We start from the raw sequence: 23,974 nt of genomic DNA on the forward strand, positions 1-23,974 counted from the left end.
TCAGCTAATCTCGCGTTGATAACAGTTCTCCTTGTTTCATGCTCCTTGTTAAAATCTCGAGTTTGAAATCTCATGACTTTCCCCTGTGCTTGAATCGGCTTTTGGGTCGTAGTTCTCACATTAGCCTCCGGGCTCCTGTGACACTGAGTGTTCAGAAACATCATCACACATATCATTTAATGGTTTTTCTTCATTTTCACGACTATTTACATTGTATATTCTCACTGAAGGCATCAAAACTACGAGTGAACACTTTGAATTATGTAGTAAACAAAAAAGTGTGAAGTAATTCAAAACATGTTTTATATTTTAGATTCTTCGAAATTGCCACCCTTTGCTTTTATTACTGTTTTGCACACTCGTGGCATTCTCTCGATGAATTTAATGAGGTAGTCACCTGCAATGGTTTTCCAACGGTCTTGATGAAGTTCCCAGAGATGCTGAGCACTTGTTGGTCCTTTTGCCTTCACCTTGTTTTCCATCTCATCCCAAACCATCTCGACTGGGTTTAGGTCAGGTGATTGTGGAGGCCAGGCTATCTGGCGCAGCACTCCATCACTCGCCTTCTTGGTCAAATAGCTCTTAAGGAGCTTGGAGGTGTGTTTGGGGTCATTGTCCTGTTGAAAAATAAATGATGGTCCAACAAAACGCAAACTGGATGGCATGTTGCTGCAAGATGCTGTGGTAGCCATGCTTGTTCAGTGTGTCTTCAATTTTGAATAAATCCCCAGCAGTATCACCAGCCAAGCACCAACACACCATAACACGTCCTCCTCCATGCTTCACAGTGTGAACTACGCATGTAGAGACCATTTGTTCATCTTTTCTGTATTGCACAAAGACACGGCAGGTGGAACCAAAGACCTCAAATTTGGACTTATCAGACCAAAGATTTCCACTGATTTAATGGAGATTCATTGTGTTTCTTGGTCCAAAAACATCTCTCCTGCTTTTCACTTGTCCTTAGTAGTGGTTTCTTAGCAGCTATTTGACCATAAAAGGCGATTCGCGCAGTTCAAAGTTTCTGCAATTTTCCAGACTGACTGACCTTCAGTTTTTAAAGTAATAATGGACTCTGGTTCTTCCCATATGAATTCTAACAGTTATCAGCTGTGTACCAACCTGACTTCTGCACAACACAACTAATGGTCCCAATCCCATTAAGAAGGCAAGAAATTCCACAACTGAACCCTGACAAGGCACATCTGTGAAGTGAAAACCATTTCAGGAGACTACATCACGAAGCTAAGAGAAGGCTAAAGGGTTTGTAGCACTGTCAACAAAGCAAACGGTGGCTTTGAGTAATCTCAAAGTGGGTTTGCTACATTATTCCATAGGTCTTGCTTCATATATTTGATGGCTTCGGTATGAATCCACAATGTAGAAAGTAGTAATAAATAAAAGGACATTAGATGAGAAGGTCCAAACTTTTGACTGGTAGTGTACGTATAAAAGGTAGCTTCATGTAGGGTGTAACTAAATTAACAACATTCAAGTTTGATATATATATATATATATATATATATATATATATATATATATATATATATATATATATATATATATATATATATATATATATATATATATATATATATATATATATATATATATATATAAATAAAAAATATATGATGACTCTAGGAACTTTTTTTTTAAAATCAAGAGCAGGGACTTCAGGGAGTTATTATAAAAGGGATGGACATATACTATTTATTTATTTGTTTTTATTAACCCAATAGGGTGGCTGTGGAGCAAGTTGTCGTGTAACTGAGAGATTGGTGATTTAATCCTTGGGCAAGATACTGAACGCTTAGTTCCTCCTAACAGATCCGATGGAATGTTTATGAATTATTAAAAAAACATTTTTAAAAAAATCGACTGTTCGTGAATAAGGCTTGTACTATAAAGCACCATGAGCGTTCAAACATAGAAAGTGCTATATAAGTATTAGTCTACTTACCAACTCTTTAAAAACAATTCCAAATAAAAAATAATTTTATAGGAAATTTTAAAATAACTTTCCTCAAGCCTGTTTTTTCCCAGTAATACTGCTGATACCGCCTTCAAGTCTTATTAACAACTTTTATACAGTTGCAGGAAAAACACCAGATGTTACAGGATGAGCTCACCAGAAAATAAACACTGATAACACATTTCTGTATCTGAACATTTTTATGGTTTCCACAAAAAAAAAAAAAAAAAAAAAAAAAAAAATGAGTACAGTAAAAATAAAAATTTCCTCCAAAAATGCTGCAGTACTGATAAACTGGACGGTTAAACTGAAGAATACTCAGGCAGGGATTGGCCGATCACAGTGACACCTCGGCCCATTCCTGCTTTTCTCTCTTGGCCAGTGGAAGAGTCGGGAAGAAGCTGCATTTACGATGGAACAACAGGAAAGGGAGGAAAATAAAGGGGACCAGGAACATGAAAACACAACTATGAAGAACACTGAATCTCTGTTGTGAATTCTAAAACTTGGCAAAACCATCACTAACTTTTTACACCTTAAGAGTGACAACACATACTCAAGGGTATGATGATCATCATAAAATGATCATTTTCTCTTATTCACATGAAGTTAAATCTAAATCCCTTTGAGTTAACATTAGACTGAAGTGGCCGTGTCCCTTTTAGAGCAGACCTCCTCCTAAAAATAAGGCATCTGTAGTGCTATCAACTGAAACAACTGCAACAGGAGGGTCACACATGCATTCAGCGATCACAAACACAGAGCTAAGAACGTGGCTGCCGTACAGCTGAATTATAAACACTTGTATGATGGCTGGGGGATTCTCTGTCTGTCTGTAACCTCAGGCAAAAAACAAGAACAGGACAATATTTAAACAGAGTTGCAGAGATATAATGACAGCACAAAGATCATGAAATAACTACAAGGCAAGCCACTGCGTCGCTGCATGTGTGTGTGAAAGGAGCCAAGGAGCAGCGGTAAACAGTGATATGTTCTGAAGGCTGTTTTAGAGGTGGAGGAAGGCAGGAGAGGGGATTCAACAGCAGAAGGGTGGAGGAAGGGAGAGTAGTGTGGACCATGGCCAGCCATTTATGTGAAGGTGAGCCCAGCCTCGTTGTAGACCTTGAAGACCTTCTCGATGGCGTTCACATAGGCAGCTGTCCTCAGGTCCAGACCGAGGTTGTACTTGCTCGCTGTGCGCATGATTTGCTACAAAAGAAGATGATGACACAGGTTATACATGCTACACCGCCAAGTTCAACATTTCAATGGATGCAGTTTCCTGATTTAACCTGGTCAGCCAGACATTTGTTTAAATAGTGAAAAGTAAAAAGACGTCTTTCAGGACAATATAAAAACTTTAACTCTTCTTTTCTCAGTCCCTTCTCGTCTCCTTACACACTGAGCAACAGCAATTCCAACAGTTTAGTCTTGATGGTAACAGTTGAAAAAGTTGAACTAATGACAGAGACCAGGTCGATAGACTGCATGTAATAGTTCCTTAAGATTCTGCCACTCCAGGAGTCAGAACGGCTAGAGTAAGTTGAAGTAACTGTACAGGAAATACAGAAAAGAGTTTATACAGTGTTCAAACTAGTACCTTCATAGAAAGGACTACAAAGCAAATGAGTTTAGACTTTATCCCATCGAAGTCTAATAAAACAGAACGAATATCAAATCAACGTTTAGCACATACTGTTATAAAATTTTGTTCCTGGAGGATCACCTGACCATTGGCACTTTCCTTCCTAACATTGTTACCTTACAGTATAAAGTTCTCTGAGATGACTGTAAAATAAATAAAAGTGTCATCTCACTGGTTATGAAACATGGACTGGAGCACCATAACCACATTTACACCTGCCTCTCCATCACTTTGTTTAGTGCATGCTTTCCGTCCCACATACCTACAGCCCATTTAAAAAAAAAAAAAAAAAAAAAAAAAAAAAAGACCACCACTTAATCCCCTTTGCATACTCTTTGGACTGTGGGAAGAAAATAAAGCAGACTGAGAAAACTCAGAGCCACAAGGAGAACAAAAAATCCACACAGACAGAAAGCTCCTCGTTTGAACCCCCAACATTTCTTCTGTGAATCGACACACAAACTGCTGCACCACCACCCCATCCTGGAGTTCCATTTCAGAAAGCAGGAAATGTGAGAGCTGTGGTTTAAGCACTGATGTCCAATTGACCATAAAACAAGCAAACCATAATTATATTGTGTGTGTTGTTAAACAGGACTTAATGACAACTAACAGGATGCGCCTGCTTACAAGTGGAAGCATTGTGCCTGATATTTTGTCTACCTGAACCAGTTTTTCAAGCTGCAATTACGTTGATAAGAAGAAATAAAAAATGTTTGAGAACCACACCTCTGACATTTCCTGCATGATCACTTACCCGAGCAGATCTCTCCATAGTGTAGGCCAATCCAGAGTGAACAATGTCCTTCTCTGAGGCACCCTGTAAAGGACGATTATGTGTTAACCACACATCAGGCTGAGCGGGACACAATAGTAAAATAGTTCTTGGATTATTAATCAGTTGACAAAGAATAAACATTAACTGGCTTGATCACGTTTATTGATTAGAATCAGTTTCATATGGAAGGAAATTCATCACACTGGTACGTGTGGTACTTTTACAACATTTAAACAAGAAATGCATGTTTATGACAGCAGCTGTTACTTACAGCAACTCTGGCCTGGAAGTCAGCAGTAGGTACGATGGGAATGGGTCCTCCCTGCTTGCCAAACTTCCTCTCTAAACTTTCCTGAACAGACACTAAAGGAGATAGATATAATTTTATTTCGAACATGCAAATATAATTGAAATAACAACAGAAAAAAAACAAAAAACAAAACTTAAAAATCATCAAGTTTTCATGTATATATATATCTTTGTCTACAGAATGCGTGTGCTCGAAAAGGAGTAGGATGAAGTTTACACTTTTCTTGTTCCTACCCCCTTATTTCAAATTTCATTGCTTACAAATCCATATCCAGGATTCAACATTATTTGATCATATATGGTTAACTATGTACAAGTCTAACACATTGAACATACACAAACAAAAACCATTTTCAGCACGTAAACCAGAACAACAACAAACTACATTTTTACATAAACTAATCACCCTGATTATATCACGCGCTTAATCTCTGAGTTTATTTTATATAAGAATGTAGATATCAGTAAAACAAAAATACAAATTAATCACAAATACTACAAATAGCAGTGATAACATGTCTGATTCATTGAGTGTATCATATAACTGGCTGTATGAGAGTGCCAATCAGAAAGTACATGAAGAAAGCAAAAGAGCGACACCAGAAGATAGGTGACCACAAAGTAAGAAATTTAAGCATTTCTTCTCTAAATTCTTGCTGGCTACACAGTTTCACTCATTTTATGTTTCTTTTGTTCTTTTTTTTGTTGCCCAACACCAGCAAAAGATACTGCTTGTCAAATCTTACAGAAGCTTATCTATGAGAGCCGTCAGAACGTTGTTACTCAGAACGTTGTAAGTTGTTACTGTTGGGGGAAAGCAGCCTACCGTGGAACCACAAGAAATTAAATCGAGGACAAACTACATCTTAACCACGATGTAAAAGTGTTGTGTTTGTATTTCGTAGCGGAAAGATTTTGATTCAAGATAAAAAAGGTACACAGGATGATTGTAAAGCATTTGAAGAAATTTTTCAGTCTATAAAACCTATTTACTACTCCAGAGAGGAATAAAAAAATATAGAGATCTAATTCTGATGCTGTCTCTCCATCTGAATAAAATGTTTTGGGTCACACGCACGCACACACACAAAAAAAACTTGTACGAGTGATTTATTACGTTTGTTTGTGTTTTATCATTATTTTTCATTCCGATTTGCAACCCGTCTCTAATGTAATGAATAAAAGCTGTCAAACAATATAAATACAATCTGTGTCCAGACAAAAGCATGAACTGCAAGTTTGTACTCACTGAGAAGGTGGTAGTTTGAGTCCCTCTCATATTTGAAAGTTAGTCTTCCATAGCTGACATGGTTGAGATTCTTGAGCCACTCGAAATAAGATACCGTCACACCGCCAGCATTCAAGTACATGTCCTGCAAGCAGAAACAGTCTTCACTTCTCTGTATGGATAAGTGCACAGATGAAAAGGTCCTCTGTATGGAAAATATGACTTTTAAAAATCTAATTATATATGTTATAGGAGAAATTATTTAACAAGCATATATCGAAATTGTATTTTAAAACAAGAACTAGAAACAACACTTAGTAATACATTCCATCATATTTCTAGTTAGAATTTATATTTACAAATGCATGTTTCAGTCCCAGTCCATTTGAACATGAGGAAAATATTTTTAATTTACAAAGAGTTTAACCCTCAGCAAATGAATGTGTTTTATTGAAACTGTACGAGTGTGCTTTGATTAACCGTATTTGATGGATAGATGCTGGAAACACAAGAAAGTTACCCCAATAAACTGTTATTGGTTCTGCTTTGTTTCTTGTGATCTGAGCTCAGAAGGATGGGACTTCATGTCTTATTAACCAAGTCCTAACCAATTCAAATCTCAGACAAAAACATAATTACAAGAATATGTTTAAATAATAAAATAATGTGCTATACTAATCTAGATCTGGCCTTTGTATAAATTTGAAGATTTCATTTGCTGTGCTTTGCCCCTTTTTTCTAGAAAAATGTTTTTTGAGGATGTGAACTGCTGAATGAGCAGAGCAGATTGTTTTTCCTGTTTATTTTTGCTTTTAGACTGTTTATTTCTTGTTACTGTTAAAAAAAAAAAAATGAAATGAAAAGATCAGCATGAAAATAAAATGAAATTGACGCTTTTATTCTGTGAACAAGTTTAACCTGTCATGCTTAAATCTGTTCTACAGCTCAGCTTAATTAAGTCTGAATGTGTATGAATGTGCAATGTGTGCACGTGTATTGTCATTCAGGGAATCAAAACACACAAAAAATTATTCACTTTAAACAAACCAAAAAACTAGCTTGTATTTCTCTGTGTGTTTGGTGGTGTGTGTGCTTACGGGAATAACCATGACGTTGTTTTCCAGGAAGATTTTATCAGCACCTGGGGTGGTGGGACCATTGGCACCCTCAGCAATGATCTGACAAAAATAAACACATATACTTAACCACTACCTGAACTGTTCAACCTTAATCATTTTAATCAAACTGACAGTTTAAAATCACAGCAGCTTTTGTAATCAGGCAAAGAGTTTACCTTGGCCTTGATCTTCGGAGCATTGTTACGTGTGAGCTGCTTTTCTCCAGCTGCAGGAATCAGGATGTGGCAGTCCGCTTCCAAAATGTTCCCTTCATAGGGTTTGGCTCCTGGGAAACCCACAATGGTGCCATGTTGCTGTAGAGATGGATGTTTCAGTGGAGAATGAATAAGTACAATTTCCCCCCCCAAAAAAAAAAATTAACAAAGGACAGAAATAAGGGGAAGACAGCAGTGCTGATACCAGTTTATAATCCTCCAGCTGTTTGGGGTCGATACCATCTGGGTTGTAGATGGCTCCATCAATCTCTCCAATGCCCACACACTTGGCCCCAAACCTGTGCAGGTACCTCATTGAGTGGAGACCCACATTACCAAAGCCCTGTGAAAGTCACAGCACATAGTTACAAATAATTATTCCCCTTCTCAATCAACAAACAAAATGATGTTCATTTTTATAAGCTACATACTCTGCTGCCACCATGTGGCCAGAAGAAAAAAAAAATCATTATTTCATTTGACTATGGATGAGTGACAGCAGTACAGTATATATGAGATTTGAAATTTCTCGATGCATTCATCTGCACACACTACAAAACAGAAGAAAAATGTGAATATATATTACTAAAACCAGATGCAGCAAGGAAAAGAAAGATAATTAAACACTAATAACCAAGATTCTGTATATCCAACTCCAGAAATTGGGATGTAGAAAGAAGATGACATTGTGTATAAGTTATAGATAAACCCCAAAGCACAAGTCTCACAGTTTTAAAGCAACAACAAAGTTAATATCGCTAATATCGTTGCTGATATCGCCTTTTGGCCACTAACAGAGCTGCTGGATAAAGACAAGAAGAGAGACAACTTTACAAATGATTTAAAAAAGAAAAAAAGAAAAAAAAAAGGGAGTAAATATATACCCCTGCTTTCATCTTAATACCACATTAAAGATCTGCTCTGTCCTTTCTCACTAATAAATCTCTAAGAAAATGTAATCTCAGCTCAGCACAGAGTAATCCCCAAACACAGACACGGATTAGCTTTTTGAACATCCACATCATGAATCAGCTGTCGTCACAGCTTCTTCACCTCCTCACCCTATCATCCCTCACTTTAAACCCACTCAGCAGTAATCATCATCCTTCAAAATCTTTGTTTCTTTACAGTCACTGAATCTGAACTATCTGCCAATTTACAAATCTCAGTGAAGCCAGGACATTAAACTTCAAACATAATCTCAAACAAATACAAGAAAATCCTTAAAAAATTAAAAATTTAAAAAAAAAATCTGAAATCTGCAAGTCTTGCAGCTAGCTTCACAGAGATGGTTAACTAAATGAAATGGATGTAAACACACAGAGCTATTGATCAAGAATATCAGACTGCACTGCTGTCATGAAGAGGGGAAATTACAGAAAGTATTCATTAAGAAAGAAGAAAACAGCAGACATCACTGCCGAGGGCTTTCCTGCTTAGTTTGCGTCAGTGACACGTGAGGAGCTGCCATGTGACTACTGGAAATGAAACTGCTAAGCAAAATGCTGCTCTTTGACTTTTTATCTCTGCAGGCACACTTCTGCTTTCACATGGTTACAGTTAAAATCAGCACAGCTTTAAAGAAAAGACAAGTTCCTTTTAATCAACACTGCAAATGATTCCAATACTTGGATGCATTTCATTGATGAGTTTTCATGCTTGATTCTAAAACATATTAGTTTAAACTCAAACTGTTTTTCACAAAACCAGCTGGAACTGGAAGCAGAGCAGCCCAGGTTCTTTGTTAACTGGTTCCTCTCGATGAATCATCCTTTTCCATAAACAAAGAAGGGAAAACTTGAGCTCGCTGCTGCCTGTGCGGTATGAGGAGATCAGGCAAAAACAGATGGCACGGCTCTGATTGAGGCACAGCTTTAAAACCTCTCATCATGACTTCAAATGAAAACTTAAGTCCTGTGACTATCAGGGAGAAAACAGCCGCACAAGAGTCTGCATCACTGAAATCATTCTTCTTTGTTTCTCTTATCAAAGTGTACATGCGTCTGTGTACCTGGATAACAAAGGTCTTGTCATGGAAGCCAGGAGTGAGGCCCAGCATGCTCATGTAAGAAGCCTCATTAATGAAGTTCTCAATGCCATGGAAAACTCCACGACCGGTGGCTGAGATACGCCCGTGGATTCCTCCTTGACTGATGGGCTTTCCTGTCACACATGCATGTGCGTTGATGTCCTGTAAGGAGAAAAAAAAGAAAAAAGAAATCAGACCACAGCTTAAAACACTACTATGTACACAGCATCTTTGCACACAGATTATCGAAACCTCAGTTGGGCAGTGTTGGAAGAGAAACTGACAAACACAAAAACTTCCAGCATTATAACGAATAATGTAAACCAAAGAAACCAAGATTTTTTTTTAATGAATCAGGTATCTGGTATGTGCCACATACAACCTAATTTAATCAGTAGGTAGGCTAGACCATTAAAAGCATTTGCAATAATTTATGCTTAACAAAAAACACCTTGTAGTATTTCTAAAAAAAAAAAACTAACAATATTTTAAATGTTTATGATTCAAAACACTTGCTTAGATTCAACTATATAATTCCACAAATTTAGACAAACTCTTTAAAGCTGGCACCACCAAAAATAAGCAACCATGCATGAGTAATTTTTTCACTGCAAAGTTCAGACAAAGCCATCCAGTAGGCCAAATGTTTTGCCAAGCCAGAGCAACAGTCTCCAGTGACCATCAATGGCACTCCCCCCTTTTCCTGCTCAGCTTCAGCTCAGGTATTGCTTAATATACATGCAGATGTCATAAAATGTCATGTGTGGCCCAGGTACCATGACACGTACTACACGTACTACCCAAGCTCCTCTTCCCTCAGATACCCAGAGTAGGAATTTGTGGCCTACTCCATAGAGGTATCTGGAGCAGAGGTCACATGACTGTGTAAGGCGAGAGGAGACCAGAGAGAAGAGTGGAACAGGACCAACACAGTTTTTAAATCACTGATATTCACACATGAATGAGCCCGAAGTGGTGACTGCTGGATATTGACCTTAACTGGAACATAGCACCCATCACATGAATGTGAGCCAACAAAATGACTACAACACAACCAGCAGGCCAATTTGGTAACGCTGGCATTACAACCTTTGTAGGGAATCTCCTAGTGTGAACTGGATATATTTGTTTATAAACTAAACACTGATTACATTTAATTATCAGCATTCATTCTTGCACATCCTTTCTTAATTTATGAACATGCATAGTGTGCATCTGTATTATGTACCTGGCTATGTTGTTTCATGTTATTTGCATTTCTCTCAGATCCTGATCTCAATGACACAAACTGTTTTAAGAGTTTAATAATAACAAGAACAACAACAACAATAATTTAAAGTAGAAATATGTCTGTTATATGGTTTAAATCCTCAAGTTCTCAGTGTTTCTAGAACACCACTGTGTTCATCAATGTTGCTTGTCTCTTACCAAGTATTAATAGGAAAAAATAAATGTCAAGAATAGACTGAGATATTACTTTTTGTGTTTGGTTTTCGGATGTCTGAGGTTATCCTTGAAAGGCATGGATACAAGAGTGTGCACCTAGGAGTGCTCCTGTGGTCACAATGGCCTGCCATGTTGTGGTTAGTTGTAGATATTTGCTATGTGCCATAGTTGTGAGCTTTTTGTTTATTTGTTCGCTTTGTTTATTTTGTTTGTTTTTTGATTTAAAAATGAAAATAAATCTTTTTTTTCTTTTTTTTTTTAAATAGACTGAGATGTGTACTATTAAGCAAGATTAATGGGATAGCAAGAAATGTCAGTTTTCTGTGTCATAAAAGTGTTTTGTTTGTTTTTTTAACTTGGCAAATCCCTATGGTGACTCATGTGCAACACATAACCTGGTCTGCAGCAGGCTGTGCTCAAACTTTTGGCTGAAAGCACCATGTTTTTTTCTAATTCTTTTATTTAAAACAATTTTCCAATGCAATAATTGTTGGAGGAATACATTTTATATGTGCGAGTTGTATCTCACTGCTGCCAAGTCTCTTCCACAGCTGAAATATTTTAGCTATTCTTGACACAGATTAGAAAATTGATCAGGCCATCACCAAGAATGCCTTCTCAATTATCAAAGTTCGTTCTACTTACTTGTAATAAGTGGCATTAACAAAAAGGCATATAATGCGTGAAATGCTCCTTTTCATGTGAGCATGCACAGAAGTGAGAAGCCCAGCTTATGTTATTAACTAATAACAGCAGTTATTAACTTGTCTGTCATCTGTGGGGGGTTTTCGATCCAGCTAATGCGCAGAGAGCCTGACTGTGTTGAACCTCCTTTGCAGTACAGCCCTCAGGATTATGCAATCAACACTGTTAACAATTTGAAAGGGATTATATTTTTTAACTTTGAAACAATAAGGTGTTGTAAGCAGATAGAAGGTAAAAGATATGAGTAATATTATGGCCTTTTCTTGCTGCTAATAAGTAAAATACCAGTCAACTGAGAGTTCTCTGACAATTATAGTTTTTAGATCAAACCAGTTGTAAACAACACATGATCGCATGTGAAACAATAAACATGGGTAAATATTTTCCATGTTTAATCAAATAAGCCTTGTTTGACAGACTGAGATAGCACAATGATTAGCTGATAACATGAACAGAGGCCTCAGTCTGAAAAGCTCCTTTTAAGACATGAGGAATGCTTCTGTGGTCAGCTGGAAAGGGAGAGGCAGGAAACCACTGTTCATGGTTTATGTATGACTCACTCCTTGTTTTTTTAATTTAGCCCGTTTTAAAATTTGTGCCGAAACTGCAGCCAAGTCAGACAGACTGGCTATGCCGTCTACAAAATAATATATCCATTAAGTCTGAGAACTTACAGTATGTGCAATAGTGTTCGCATACGTGTCGGCAATCCAGGACATTTCCCTCTCGCCTGTGCTCATGTCAGGAGCAGGGACATCGATGCCAGGTCCTGTTGAGCAAGAACAGGAAGGAAAGGAAAGAAACGGAGAGAGAGGGGAAGAGAGTTTAAAAAAGAAAAAAGAAAAAGAGTATAATATCACAAACTCTGAGCACCAGGCTTCGTGTCCTTGTGTGACATAACCATGTGCCTCAAAGGGCCTCAAGATGTGAAAACAGAGGCAAGCATGCAGACAGAAAATAACTGAATCTGTCCACAGACAGATAGACAGACAGACAAGTGCTGTGGGCAGATGGTGGGTACCTTTTTACCTCCAAGCTCCACAAGCAGCAACTATTGTTGACTACTGGTATATAACAGACAACGTCATATCCCTCAGTAGAATAGTAAACACATTATGAACATTTTAAATGCATCCAGGTAAGGGTGAATAAACAGGTGGTATATGGGCCCATTAACCCATGGAACCAGTGAACAAGTTTTCTGTGACTTTGCTCAACATACTAAACACATCTATGCCAGCTTCCTGGAGAAAGTAAATGAAATTACCATTTTAATCTCTGTGAGGTTAAGTTAAAAAAATAAATTATTCTGCCAAATGACCAAGTAGTGACAAATATGCATACGTGTTCCCTTGTTTTGACCTTTTTTAAAAAAAATAATCTTAGGTTCTTTAATGTGATCTTAAAAGGCTGATTTTGTCAAAAAGTTGTCCATCAGCTAAGCTGGAACGACCTGTGCCAAACAAGAACAATTATATACCCTCAAGAAACTAACCCAGTATTTTTTTTCCCCATATACTGTAATTAAGCAGAACATTTTATGTCAATTTGTACTTCCAAACTAAATTAGTTACTTTGCAGATTCTGATTAATAATACATAACCAAAGTTATGATTTACTATTAAAGTATACCTGGCAATATACCCAGCAGTATGTGAAGTTTATGAGCCTAAAAATTAGCCTCAACTTTGCCACCTACTGCCAAGCTTAGTATTTAAAGTATAAATCTAGAAAGAAAAAAATCAACAAGACGGATTTTTAAATATATTAGTTTTACTTTTGTGACTTTTGATACTTTAGCACCCAAGTTCCAATTTTTAAAATGCCAACTTTTACTCTGTAGGTTATCCCCATGTACTTTAACTTAAGAAAAATATCAGTGTACCTGCATCTTGTCCTGACTATATACTGTAAATATGCATTAGCTAATTTTTTATGATTTTTTGGTTTCTCCACCTTTATAAATATCAGAACTTTCCTTAACCATTATTAGTTGTCTACCCTTTTACTTGACACAGACACACTCTGAATGACCCCAACCTGAATAAACACCATTAGAAGACTGGAAATGTTTACCTTCATAGGTGCAAGTATTTACCTCTCACTTCTAAAGCCCATTAAACAGTTAAAACAACCAACCACACACTAGAAACTCACCAATAAAGCCCTTCTTGGCCAGTTCAATCGTGAATCTCCTGGTAATCTTCTCCAGCTCATTGTCCTGCAACAAAGTGTGGTTACATTACTTCCAGAAAACTAAACAGTTCACATAAACAAATTCCTATCAGATGTTAAGAAAGATGCTTAAGGCATCTGTGAGGTTTTGTGAGGGTTTTCTCTTCAGTTGACTATAAGCTTAGATGAACAGTTGATGACCTTTAAATAAATGACAGTGCCCTATAATTAAGCAATCAAAGACAACAACAAAAAAAAAAAGAAAAGAGAAAAAAGGTTGTCTCCTTTACCACCTCAAGTTTATTAAGTGATTGATCTCTTATGTTGTTGTTGTTACGAGGGTTGTATTAATTATGTGAGAATAGGCCTGCAATCAGAAGGCTTACAGAGTAATTCTTAGGATTGATCTTGACTCCAGCTTTGGCTCCCCCAAATGGCACATCTGGAAGATAATAATACAGCTTTATAACCACAAGAACATGCATACATTACTTTGCAAATACACATGAAGACATACAAGATAGAAGCAGGAAAAAAAAACTATTCTCTGGCATTTCCACATAAGTACCAATCTCCTGTACAGTATTAATATGTGTGCAGAGTTCAGGGATGACCTTCTGTAGACTTTGTGGAAGGCTAAGACTTTAATGCTTACCAACAACAGCACATTTGTAGGTCATCAGAGAGGCCAGGGCTTTCACCTCGTCCACAGACACATCTGTACTGTAACGGATACCTGAGGGAAACCCACACAGAGGGAACAATTTGTAACAGGGTCTGTATAGAAAAGCTGAAAATAAAGGTCTCAATGGTTTTCAATGCACAAAATGTAACCTTCCCCCATATTTTCTATGTTTTCATTAGCTCATTAATCAGTTCAAGTGTGTTATATATTGATAGAAGATTGTATATTCAGTCTGGAACCTGGATAAGTCCTTGACTTCAGTCAAACAACCAGCTTTCCTTACAAAGATTTTTCACTGAACTGCCCTTCAAGTATCTGTCTCCCAGCCATAATAATAAATTCTCTGAATTCTCTAAATACTAAGGGAAGGCACTTCAGCGTTTCTTGATTATTTCCTTTAGCAGAGGATACATTGGACCTTTTTTTCCAAAGAAAGGGAGATCATGCCATCTTCATAGTAAAGCACCAAAAAAAACCAAACAAACAAACAAACAAAAAGTCCCAACACATAATTAACACGTTAGTTAAGATTGAATTTGCCATTGCATGGCATGACTTGCTGTTTTGAAGCTTCAGTGGTAGGCTATTAAAGGCAGGGATGAAATACTCTGCTGCAATAAAATATACTTCTTATCAAGCTGTTGCCATATGTGAAGACTGTAAAACAGCTAACAAGTAAGATTATGAGCTACATTAAAATGACAAGTGAATTTAGGGGTTACCATTTTCCATTAGTTATATTGCCAGCTTTTATAACCATCTTTAATTAGAGACTTCACAAAATTAGAAGTGGACTGGATCACATCTCAAGCATGAAGTGATAATGAGTGGACATGGACAGTATGGGCAACTAATCTCAATGCGATACCCATTTTATTTCACTTTATAGGGCATCCATTCCCCGTCTACAACCACAACCTTGGTGGGCATGAAGTCATATTGCTCACTGGTATTTTATTTTACTTTTATTTTATTTTTTTATTTTTTTAAAACATGACCTCCATGAAACAACACGATAACAACAAGTTGGTGAAGGTATTTATAATGCACTTTTTATATTCCATTATCAGGACATTGCACTTTCACCACAGCAGCAGCAGACCAACAACATCCACTGTCATATCATGAAGCAGCCAGAGTATTCTTGGTCTTAAAGTGTCTCCCCTATCTGTAGAGGTTAACAATAGCAAAAGAAAATGAATAACAGAAGGACTGTGAAAAACCAGACTAATAATGACTACAGAAGACCACATGAATGGGTCAAAGATCGCCAAGTGTGTACGGCAGTCAGGGCAACATTAATGGGTGGGTGGAGACCAAATGAACCAATCGTAGCCCCCCATTGTGCCCCCAGCCCTTCAGCTGGAGTCATACCTTCCTGTTTTCTGGCGTTTACTAGCGTCACCGCAGCAACATGTGCAGCATTACATGAGATCATATAGCATGTCACGCTACCCCCGTCTCATTGGCACAGTGTGTGTGCGCACACGAGTTAGATGGCAATACCAAAAATAGTGCAGGGTCCAGGGTTAGCTTACACACACAAACCCAAGGACGAAGCGCACAAAGAGGAGACGGCAGCATGTTTTGTGTGTGCATATCTAGCTATGCTTGTTCGACTACATGCTGAAAACTACAGCACAAGTAAAAGCCCCTCCTACTATGGAATCATCTTACACAGAGGCCCTCCAGCACAGACAAACACCACCAAAGCAGTTTTAGCCAGAGTCAAAAGGGAAATCACTAGCATTTTAATATTTCTCTTAACCAGGTTTGTTCATTTTTGCTTAACAGATGTTCTAAAATGGCAGCAAAATGTATAAATTTCTGCCATATAAAGGCATCATATTCTCATTTTCTTTAGAGTGCATTTGTTACATACATAACAAATCCCACCAAATAATCATTAGGAAGCAGGAAACATCCTCCACTTCATCAAGTGAAGTGGAGGATGTTTCACTTATCCGTACATACTAGTATTTTCATTACTGCAGTTAGAGCTTCTGCTTTCTTTGCTGTTCTGGCAATACTGCATTAAACTATAGTGAATGGAAAAAGGAGGTACTAAAAACATTTAAAAACAAAGCTCTGTGTTTCAGAGCATTGCTCCTGCTCTTATTTTCCATTCATCCAAAGATCAGCTGAATTACCACAGCCAGCAAAGGACAATTGTATGTTTACTGATCAAATTTAAAAAAGGAGGGGGAAAAAAGCCTGACTACCAAACCATCCCCCATCCAACCATCTTTTCCCCACCCAACCAACAGAGAACCACAGCAACAAGTACCAAAACAGACTGTAAACACATTCCTCTAAAATGGGTGGGCAGATCTTTGAGTTTTCTCTCAAAGTTAAACTTCCTTCAGCACTCAAACTAATGGCTCTCTCTTGTCCAAACAAAAGTGCCAATTATCTAACATTAAATTTTTTTTTAAAATGTTATTTTTAGACTGCAAAATTCTTTGCCATAAATATATTTAAATAGTACTATAACCTGTACATTGGAATTCTTTTTTTAAAGCCAGGTTGTTTTCTGTCTCAAACTGGGGAGAAACTGCACATGTTTACATCATTAGTTCCCATACAGTGGAGATAAAGAGTTGGTGTTTCTTGATTTAATAAATGCATTTCCATGTTACTTTATTTGTTGGCCATTTGACTGTATTATAACTAAGAAAACTACTATTTATGGTGTTAAAAGCTCTGCTAATTATTTTTCAATTTTTCCTCAAGAAATATTAACAGACTTGAAATGATAAGGGACACACTTATTAACTTTCAGTCCTTCAAACATCAGGACACTGAATAGACCCATTTAAAGGAATTTGGACAGCTGTAAGCAGATATTTTTATCAAGGTGTAATTCACAAGTCTTTTAGTGTTTGAAGTGTAAATTTGTCAGAGAAAGCCTCTGATTAGGAATGGAGGACTGTGACACCGTTTTGTGTTGTTAAATGTGCATTTTAATGAAACTGGTTCTACTTAATGTCTACAAGTTCTTATGCAGTATCAGATGTCCTCTGTATCTCCATTTTTTCACAATGTTGCACAGTTCACATGTGACAACAGTGACATGAAATAACCCACAAATGTATTCCACTTCTGCACAAAAAAGGAGAACAATGGGAATCACTATGCAGACTATACAAAATTTCAGTAGCCTTCTTCAGTTTTGCATGCACATTCACACAGACAACACTTCTTGCATTCACATATCCAGTTAAAGGCAGCGTGGTCCAGCCTGGCAGCTGTCAGTCTATGTGGCTCTCAAAAGGGGGAAGATGAGCACAACATGCACACTCAGACAGCCTTTGCACTTTGTAGTTTGATCTGAACACAGCAAAAGCTTCATACACTACATCAATGATTAAGCCATTGAAAGATAACAACTTCAAACCATATTCAGACCATTATCCATGGGACTGTCATGAAGGACCAATGCTTCAAGCTATTTCAAATCTGTAACAACTGCATATGACGGCTAAACCAATATAAGATCATAAACTGGACCTGATAAGAAATAAGTTTAAATGATGTACTTTATTCTACTCATTTCATTTTTACTGGCTCAAAATGATAATTTCTGGACATTAGAAAATTAAATATGTGTTTTATACTGAAGTTAATTAAACCCCACTTAAAAAACAGACAGTTGGGTTTCCCTTGTTAAAAACCCAGAACCAACCCAGTGGTAGGCCTTTAATAGCGTACCACTAAAAAGTGGGGAGAGAGAGATGGGTAGATACACAGTAAAGGGCCTTGGGGCTGCTCAGCCACTGAGCTAAACCCACGCCCAGGCCCCTTTTTTGATATGCTTGGTGTAGAAATCACTCTTCTTCTCTTGAAAGTGAAACTAGGTGGTTGTTGCTTTGTGGTCATCAAAGTGCCAAATATGCGTTTTAAAAACTCAGCAGCAATGCCACTTCCCAAACTCAGTTACTCCAAATTCCACAACTTCTGCTGTGAGCAACTTCATGTATTAACTGTTCTTTTTCTGTATACATCTGCCAACCAAAAGAAAAATGCAGCTAACCAAGTTACAGCTCAGCTGTAGGGGGCTGTTGCCATTAAACGTTTATAAGCTGTCACTACCATGAACCTCTTGTCAGTGGTACATGGAGACTTTCTTATATGCCTGAAAGGTGTAGTTGAATAGAAATAAAATGTTCCTACATAAAACTGCTCACAATAAGATCTGTATATTTTATTTTGATTAGTCATGTCATAATATTTGGGAAGAGATATTGCAGTTTTCATTTATTTATTTATTTTTCTTTTAAATGGGACAGTTTGATCGACAAAGGCAAATGCCATTTATTTCCACTCTGCGATTTTATGATACCTACAAAACTGGGTAACACACCAAATAAAGAAAAACCAAAAATAAATAAATAAATACATACATCTGATTTTGTGTCAGTTACACATTTTTTATTACTACTATTGCAACTACACAAAAAGTAATGAATGAGATTTAAATTTACTATATTACTAAATATCAAAGGGTGTAACTGAGTAATTAGAGTAGTTAAACAAGTAGTCGCAAGTAGCAAATAGTTAAACAGATTGGTTTCTTGTGTAGTGCAAACTACAATCAGCTATTGTGTAGGTGTTAATTATCTGGTTGGTTCTGTGGCAGCAAAAGGCCTTACTGCAACCGTATATAATGACAGATTAACAATATCTCAGATGGATGAATAAAGTTTGTCTTACACAACTTTAAATACAAGTGGGCCTTGACCACAAAAGACTAGAGCTAGATCAATAGATGAATAAATATACTTTACACACATTCACATGTACGCCTTTGTGATGAACTGTGCCCTGTTACTGTAACTATTAGCTATTAGTCCAGCATGATCATGGCTTTAGATTTTCAGGAATAATGCTACTGTGAAGGGCAGTTCATGCAAGACTGTTCTGATTTGTCTTTGGATCGGGGAGATGCTCGTGATGCTGGACAAGCTTATTGATTTTGAATGTCCCTATATTGCTTCTGAGTGCTGGTTACTGCCTGGACAGGCAGTAGTGCTATAAATTCATAAATGGGTTATATTACCGTTAAGTGGTTTGTCGGGTGGGTGGTGGTGGGTGAAACATATTTCATGTGGGTGCCACACTGACTCATCTAGGCAGATAGTTTACCAACCTTTTTTTTTTTAACCAATTCTTATGTACAGGGCTCAGTGGCAACATGCAATGACCATGTCTTGAACAGAAATAGGTCTCCCCTACGATGGGGCTGTGTTCACTACATTAAGCAGCTGCCATGGAAAGGTTTCACAGTGTCATTACCAGGCTAGTGTCTCTCCACACCACTGAAACTTGCCCTTTGTCTGGTCAGCAAATGAAATGCATGTCTTCTTTCTTCAGAGAATTCCTCTTCTCTATAACACCCTCCCCCATCTGTCACACTGACAAATAGGATGCCTAGAAACACAGCCACCCCCTCCTAAATTTTAATGCCTCATCTTTTTTTATATACATTGAAACCTTCTGTTCACAGTTTACCCAGGGTGAGTCGCAGCAGTAGCTGACTGAGGCTTCTGGTTTTGAACCTTGAACTATATACTCCAGAGCAAATGCAATAGTATACCATGTTTTTGCAGTAGTTTTAGGAGGATCTTAATGTAGCCTTGTGCATTTGCCCTGTTTTCCTGTGTTTTGTGCTGCACATGTGGAGATGTCAGCATAAAATTATGTATGACACCTGATGCCAGTAGGTCTGTTTTCTCCATAACATTTAGAGTGAGACTGTGCTTTAACTCTTGATCAAACCACAGGCTGACAAAGTTAGTATGCATGCATAACTACCTTAAAAATTGAAGCTTATTAAGACTGGACAAAGTATGGGTAACTGCTAGCTTGCAAGCTAACCAACTAGAGCAGATACAGGTGAGGAAGAAGGTCACTGCTGTTGTGACACATAATAAACAAACATAGGAAACATGATGCTAATTTAGCAGTAAAACGTCTAAGGTTCAATTACTGGAGTAATTCGTGTTTTTAGTTTATTTTATGCTTTTTCAAAGCAAGCTAACATTGCTGCTAAATAGTGCTAAAAAGCTGGCTAAAGCTAGCTGTCAAACGGGTTGGTGGAGGTGGTTTGGTTCAGTTCTTACCCCCTTTGCACGGTGTCCTGTGCTGGCTGTGTTGGGCGCGGTAGCCCTCCACCACCTCCCACTCTCCGTTATCCCTCTTGATGGGGAAAGACACGCTCAGGACGTGATTACAGGGCTTGATGATGCGCAGGATGCCCCGCACACGGTTCCGCTTCTGCTCTGGGCTCTCCCTAGTCTTCAGATCCTCCACCAGCTTGTCCTCTACGATAGCGGCCCCGCGGTCGAAGAAGCCCTCGACCATCCTGAAGAAGTTAGGGTCGTCGGGCTGGTTCGCTGCGTCGGCATAGCGACGGACCCTCATCAGGGAAGATGACGCCGGGAGAGCGGAATCCACGCACCCCGAGGCCAGGGCACTACCCGCAGAGCGGCTCAGCAGCTCCCCGAAATACCGATACATGACTGAAACTAGCTAACCGTGTGAACAAACTAAAGAAAAGGAAACTAAACAACAACAAGGACAATGGGGGTGACGACAGGAAAAGGGGGTAGAATGAGAGACACAACAGCTCTTCACCGTGTCCCGTCCTCTGGCCGAGTGTGGAATGGCATGTCGTGTCAGTTGGCTTTAAAAGGCAGCGCGAGCCGACCACACCAACTGAGGCTCTCCTAGACGCACGCGGAAGAGGAGGGACTACATGGGTACGCGCAATTGCCAAACCGTTAAGCGTGCGCGCTCCCGGGTTTGAACCGTTGTTTTATAATGCCAGTGAAAAGAAAAGGTCCGGGCACAAATAACCGGCACGAGCCTCCTCTTTCTCTCTTCAGTAATGAGGCATATAGATCGGTGCAAAATTATATGTGATATAAAATAGAAAATGTTTTTCATCAGGATAATGTCATATTCAGTGCTGTCAGAAACTATTCTGCCGCTGCTTAATTTCTTTCTTGAAGTTAAAGACAGTGTTTAGAGTGGGGAGAGTTAGCATCCATGGGAGAATTCCAATGAGAAAGCCACCACTGACCAAAACACAATCCCTAGTCTGGCATTTCCAAAACAACATCTTGATGATCCCCAGAACGATAGGGAAAATGTTCTGTCGAATGACGAGAAAAAAGTTAAACTTTTTTGGAAGGTTTCAAGGGCATCATTTCATGAAAGAGCATATAGGCTGTCAGATATGGTGGTGGTAGTGTAATGGGGTGGGGCTGCTTTGCTGCTTTATGAGCTGGAAAACTTGCTGTTAATGGAACCATGAATTCTGCCCTTTCCTAGAAGGAGAACGTCCAGTCTGAAGCTCAAGTGCATTTGGGTTGTAACTGGTTATCTCAAACACTTTATTGCAGTTCTTGCTGCTAAGGATGGCACAAACAGTTATTAGGTGTACAGGGTAATTAGTTTTTCCACACAGAGCCAGGTAGGTTTGGGTGGCTTTTTCACTTCACAAATGAAATCATCCTATAAAAACAGCGTTTTGTATTTACACTGTTTATCTTTGTCTATTTTTTAATGATCTAAAACATGTAAATGTGACAAATATGAAAAACCTGAGAAATCAGGAAGACCTACCTACACCTACACACTTTTGCTCCTCTTCTCTTCCTCTTTTTAAAATTTCCATCTATCTAAGGATCTCAACATTTCCTCCTCCTTTTCCTAGTTCAGTAACACTACACCCCATCACGCTCTAGTGTAGAGCATCCAAGCAGCTGCTTAGTTTGCTTATGCCTCAGGTCGGTGCTGGATAAACCATAGAAAGAAACCCAAATGTTGTATAAAACTACAGCAGCTGAGCGTGTGTTTTAAGGAGAGGCACTGACTCTTCCATCCTGGTTTCTTCTGATTGGTAAAAGGCATCTACTTCTGCCTGGGAATCTCAGCAGCCTTATGTATTGCTCAGGGGATATTTTTAACATGGTAAGAGATCACAAAGAGTGAGCAGTAAGACTGGAAATCAGTTCTAAAGATCTCTACTTTCCATAAAGCATTTTGAGGTTTTGTTGCTAATACTTATGTGTGCTTAGAAAAATCAAGTGGAGTATTATTATAGAATGACTACTACAGATATTTTAAAATGTTTACATGTATTTAATTATGTTTTTTTGCTATCACAGTTCTCCCAGATTTTTCTGCTGCGGCTGATTTAGAAGAGATGCAACTAAACTGCACCTGTCTGCAACTGTTTATCTTGCACAAAAATCAGTGCTGGGGTTATAATATTTGTGTAACTGGGCTACAAATCTTTTCCAAAAATCACTGATAACAGCGAGTTTGTCCACAGCCTGTCCTGCATGCATTTCAACATATTTCTGAACCTGGTTATAGGACTTTTAGCCATGGTTACCTTCAAAATGTTACAATGTAGTGATTATAAGTGCAAAATTTAAATTAAATCAAATCTTATATATTGAAAAAAAAAAACCAATTTGTAACAAACCCTGAAAGGTTGTAGAAGACGTAGACTGACAGCACTGTTAGAATTAAAAATATCACAACAGTATATGTATATATACAACTGGGGTCATAAATGACCCCACCACTCCACTTTAAGGTTAAGAAAAATGCAGAATTAAATATTTCTGTCAGGAACGATTCAGATACGAAGGCTGCAGAGATTTAAACATCTGAAATGCCATATTGCAACTCCATTTGTTTTCTATAGTAAATTAATGGTAGTCTGGAGGAAGTTGTAATATTTGAAGCCCATTTAGGTAACAAGTAAACAAGTTTATTTCTTGTTTATGGTTCAAATTATTAATGAGTGTTTGTTGTTTGTTTGTTTTTCTTCCCTGCTAAGTAAAACCTCAAGACATTAATCTTGACAGCAAGCAATGCAAGCTTGCAGCTACACAACGAGCACCAGCCTGGTCATTCATTAGCTTTTGTTCAGGGGCCACAGTGATATAGTTTTGTACTTTGTGGTTTGATCAAAGGATCTCTCTGCCTCGTCTGCTGTCCTCAGCAGTTCCCTGATCTGCTGGGTGAGCGACACGCAGTCATGAGAGAAGCGAGAGGGTGAGTCAGACGCGAGATATTCAAAAGGCCCATTGTGCCTGCATCAGTCATTAACCTCAGTCACAGGCATCAATAATTAATGAGGGAAGTGATCTGGTGATTTCCAGTTTGTGACAGTTAGCACAAATAATTATTGTCAGATTCAGTTGAGTAATGTGATAAAGAAACTAAAGCCAATTTATCACTTCTGTATGTTTTCATATTTAGCATGCTTTCATTTCAGAGTAAGAAATAATACAAGACAGAGTGAAAGTCTGGCTCACTAGGTTTAACAGGTGGCCAATATGTCATGATGCCATATTGCAAAGGCAATAGCCATTGTTTAAATCAAAAACATAAACATGTTTAAATAGCCTGTTTAAAATTTCCCCCCTTTTTCTCTCTCACCAGCTTTCCTGTCTTCTCACCGCTGTTGTCTCACAACAAAGGCTGAAAGCCCAAGAAATATATAAAGAAAGAACATAAAGCAAAGCTAAGGTTTATAGATATGGCCTAATTCTTGCCACCAGACATTAAATGTGATGCATCCACACTCTGCACAGGCTACATTTAAACGTCACAACTACCTTGCCCTCCCTTGACAAAGCTATA

At 38.1% G+C, this 23,974-nt stretch overlaps 1 protein-coding gene across 1 annotated transcript; it reads right to left on the reverse strand.

Annotated features, from left to right (window-relative positions):
• Nucleotides 1-2,196: 2,196 nt before the first annotated feature.
• glud1b (glutamate dehydrogenase 1b) lies at nt 2,197-21,032 on the reverse strand. Its single transcript, XM_063482782.1, has 13 exons — nt 20,431-21,032; nt 14,279-14,359; nt 14,010-14,065; nt 13,606-13,669; nt 12,123-12,217; nt 9,280-9,459; nt 7,474-7,611; nt 7,230-7,367; nt 7,033-7,113; nt 5,957-6,080; nt 4,670-4,761; nt 4,378-4,440; nt 2,197-3,184 (listed from the first exon to the last, which is right to left on the reverse strand). Exons 1-13 carry the CDS (start codon nt 20,825-20,827, stop codon nt 3,065-3,067), a joined length of 1,629 nt encoding a protein of 542 aa, XP_063338852.1. The 5' UTR covers nt 20,828-21,032; the 3' UTR covers nt 2,197-3,064.
• Between the last annotated feature and the right edge of the window lie 2,942 nt (nt 21,033-23,974).

This window comes from Pelmatolapia mariae, linkage group LG8 (assembly GCF_036321145.2).
Source record: "Pelmatolapia mariae isolate MD_Pm_ZW linkage group LG8, Pm_UMD_F_2, whole genome shotgun sequence".
Taxonomy (NCBI): domain Eukaryota; kingdom Metazoa; phylum Chordata; class Actinopteri; order Cichliformes; family Cichlidae; genus Pelmatolapia; species Pelmatolapia mariae.

What these genes read in the sequence shown, in the direction of transcription:
- glud1b (XM_063482782.1), bottom strand. Translation starts at nt 20,827, where the DNA reads ATGTATCGGTATTTCGGGGAGCTGCTGAGCCGCTCTGCGGGTAGTGCC. An exon ending in TCAATCCTAAGAATTACTCT is followed by an intron (nt 13,670 to 14,009) that starts GTAAGCCTTCTG and finishes ACTTTGTTGCAG; the next exon opens with GACAATGAGCTGGAGAAGAT. An exon ending in GGCCAAGAAGGGCTTTATTG is followed by an intron (nt 12,218 to 13,605) that starts GTGAGTTTCTAG and finishes CTTGCTCAACAG; the next exon opens with GACCTGGCATCGATGTCCCT.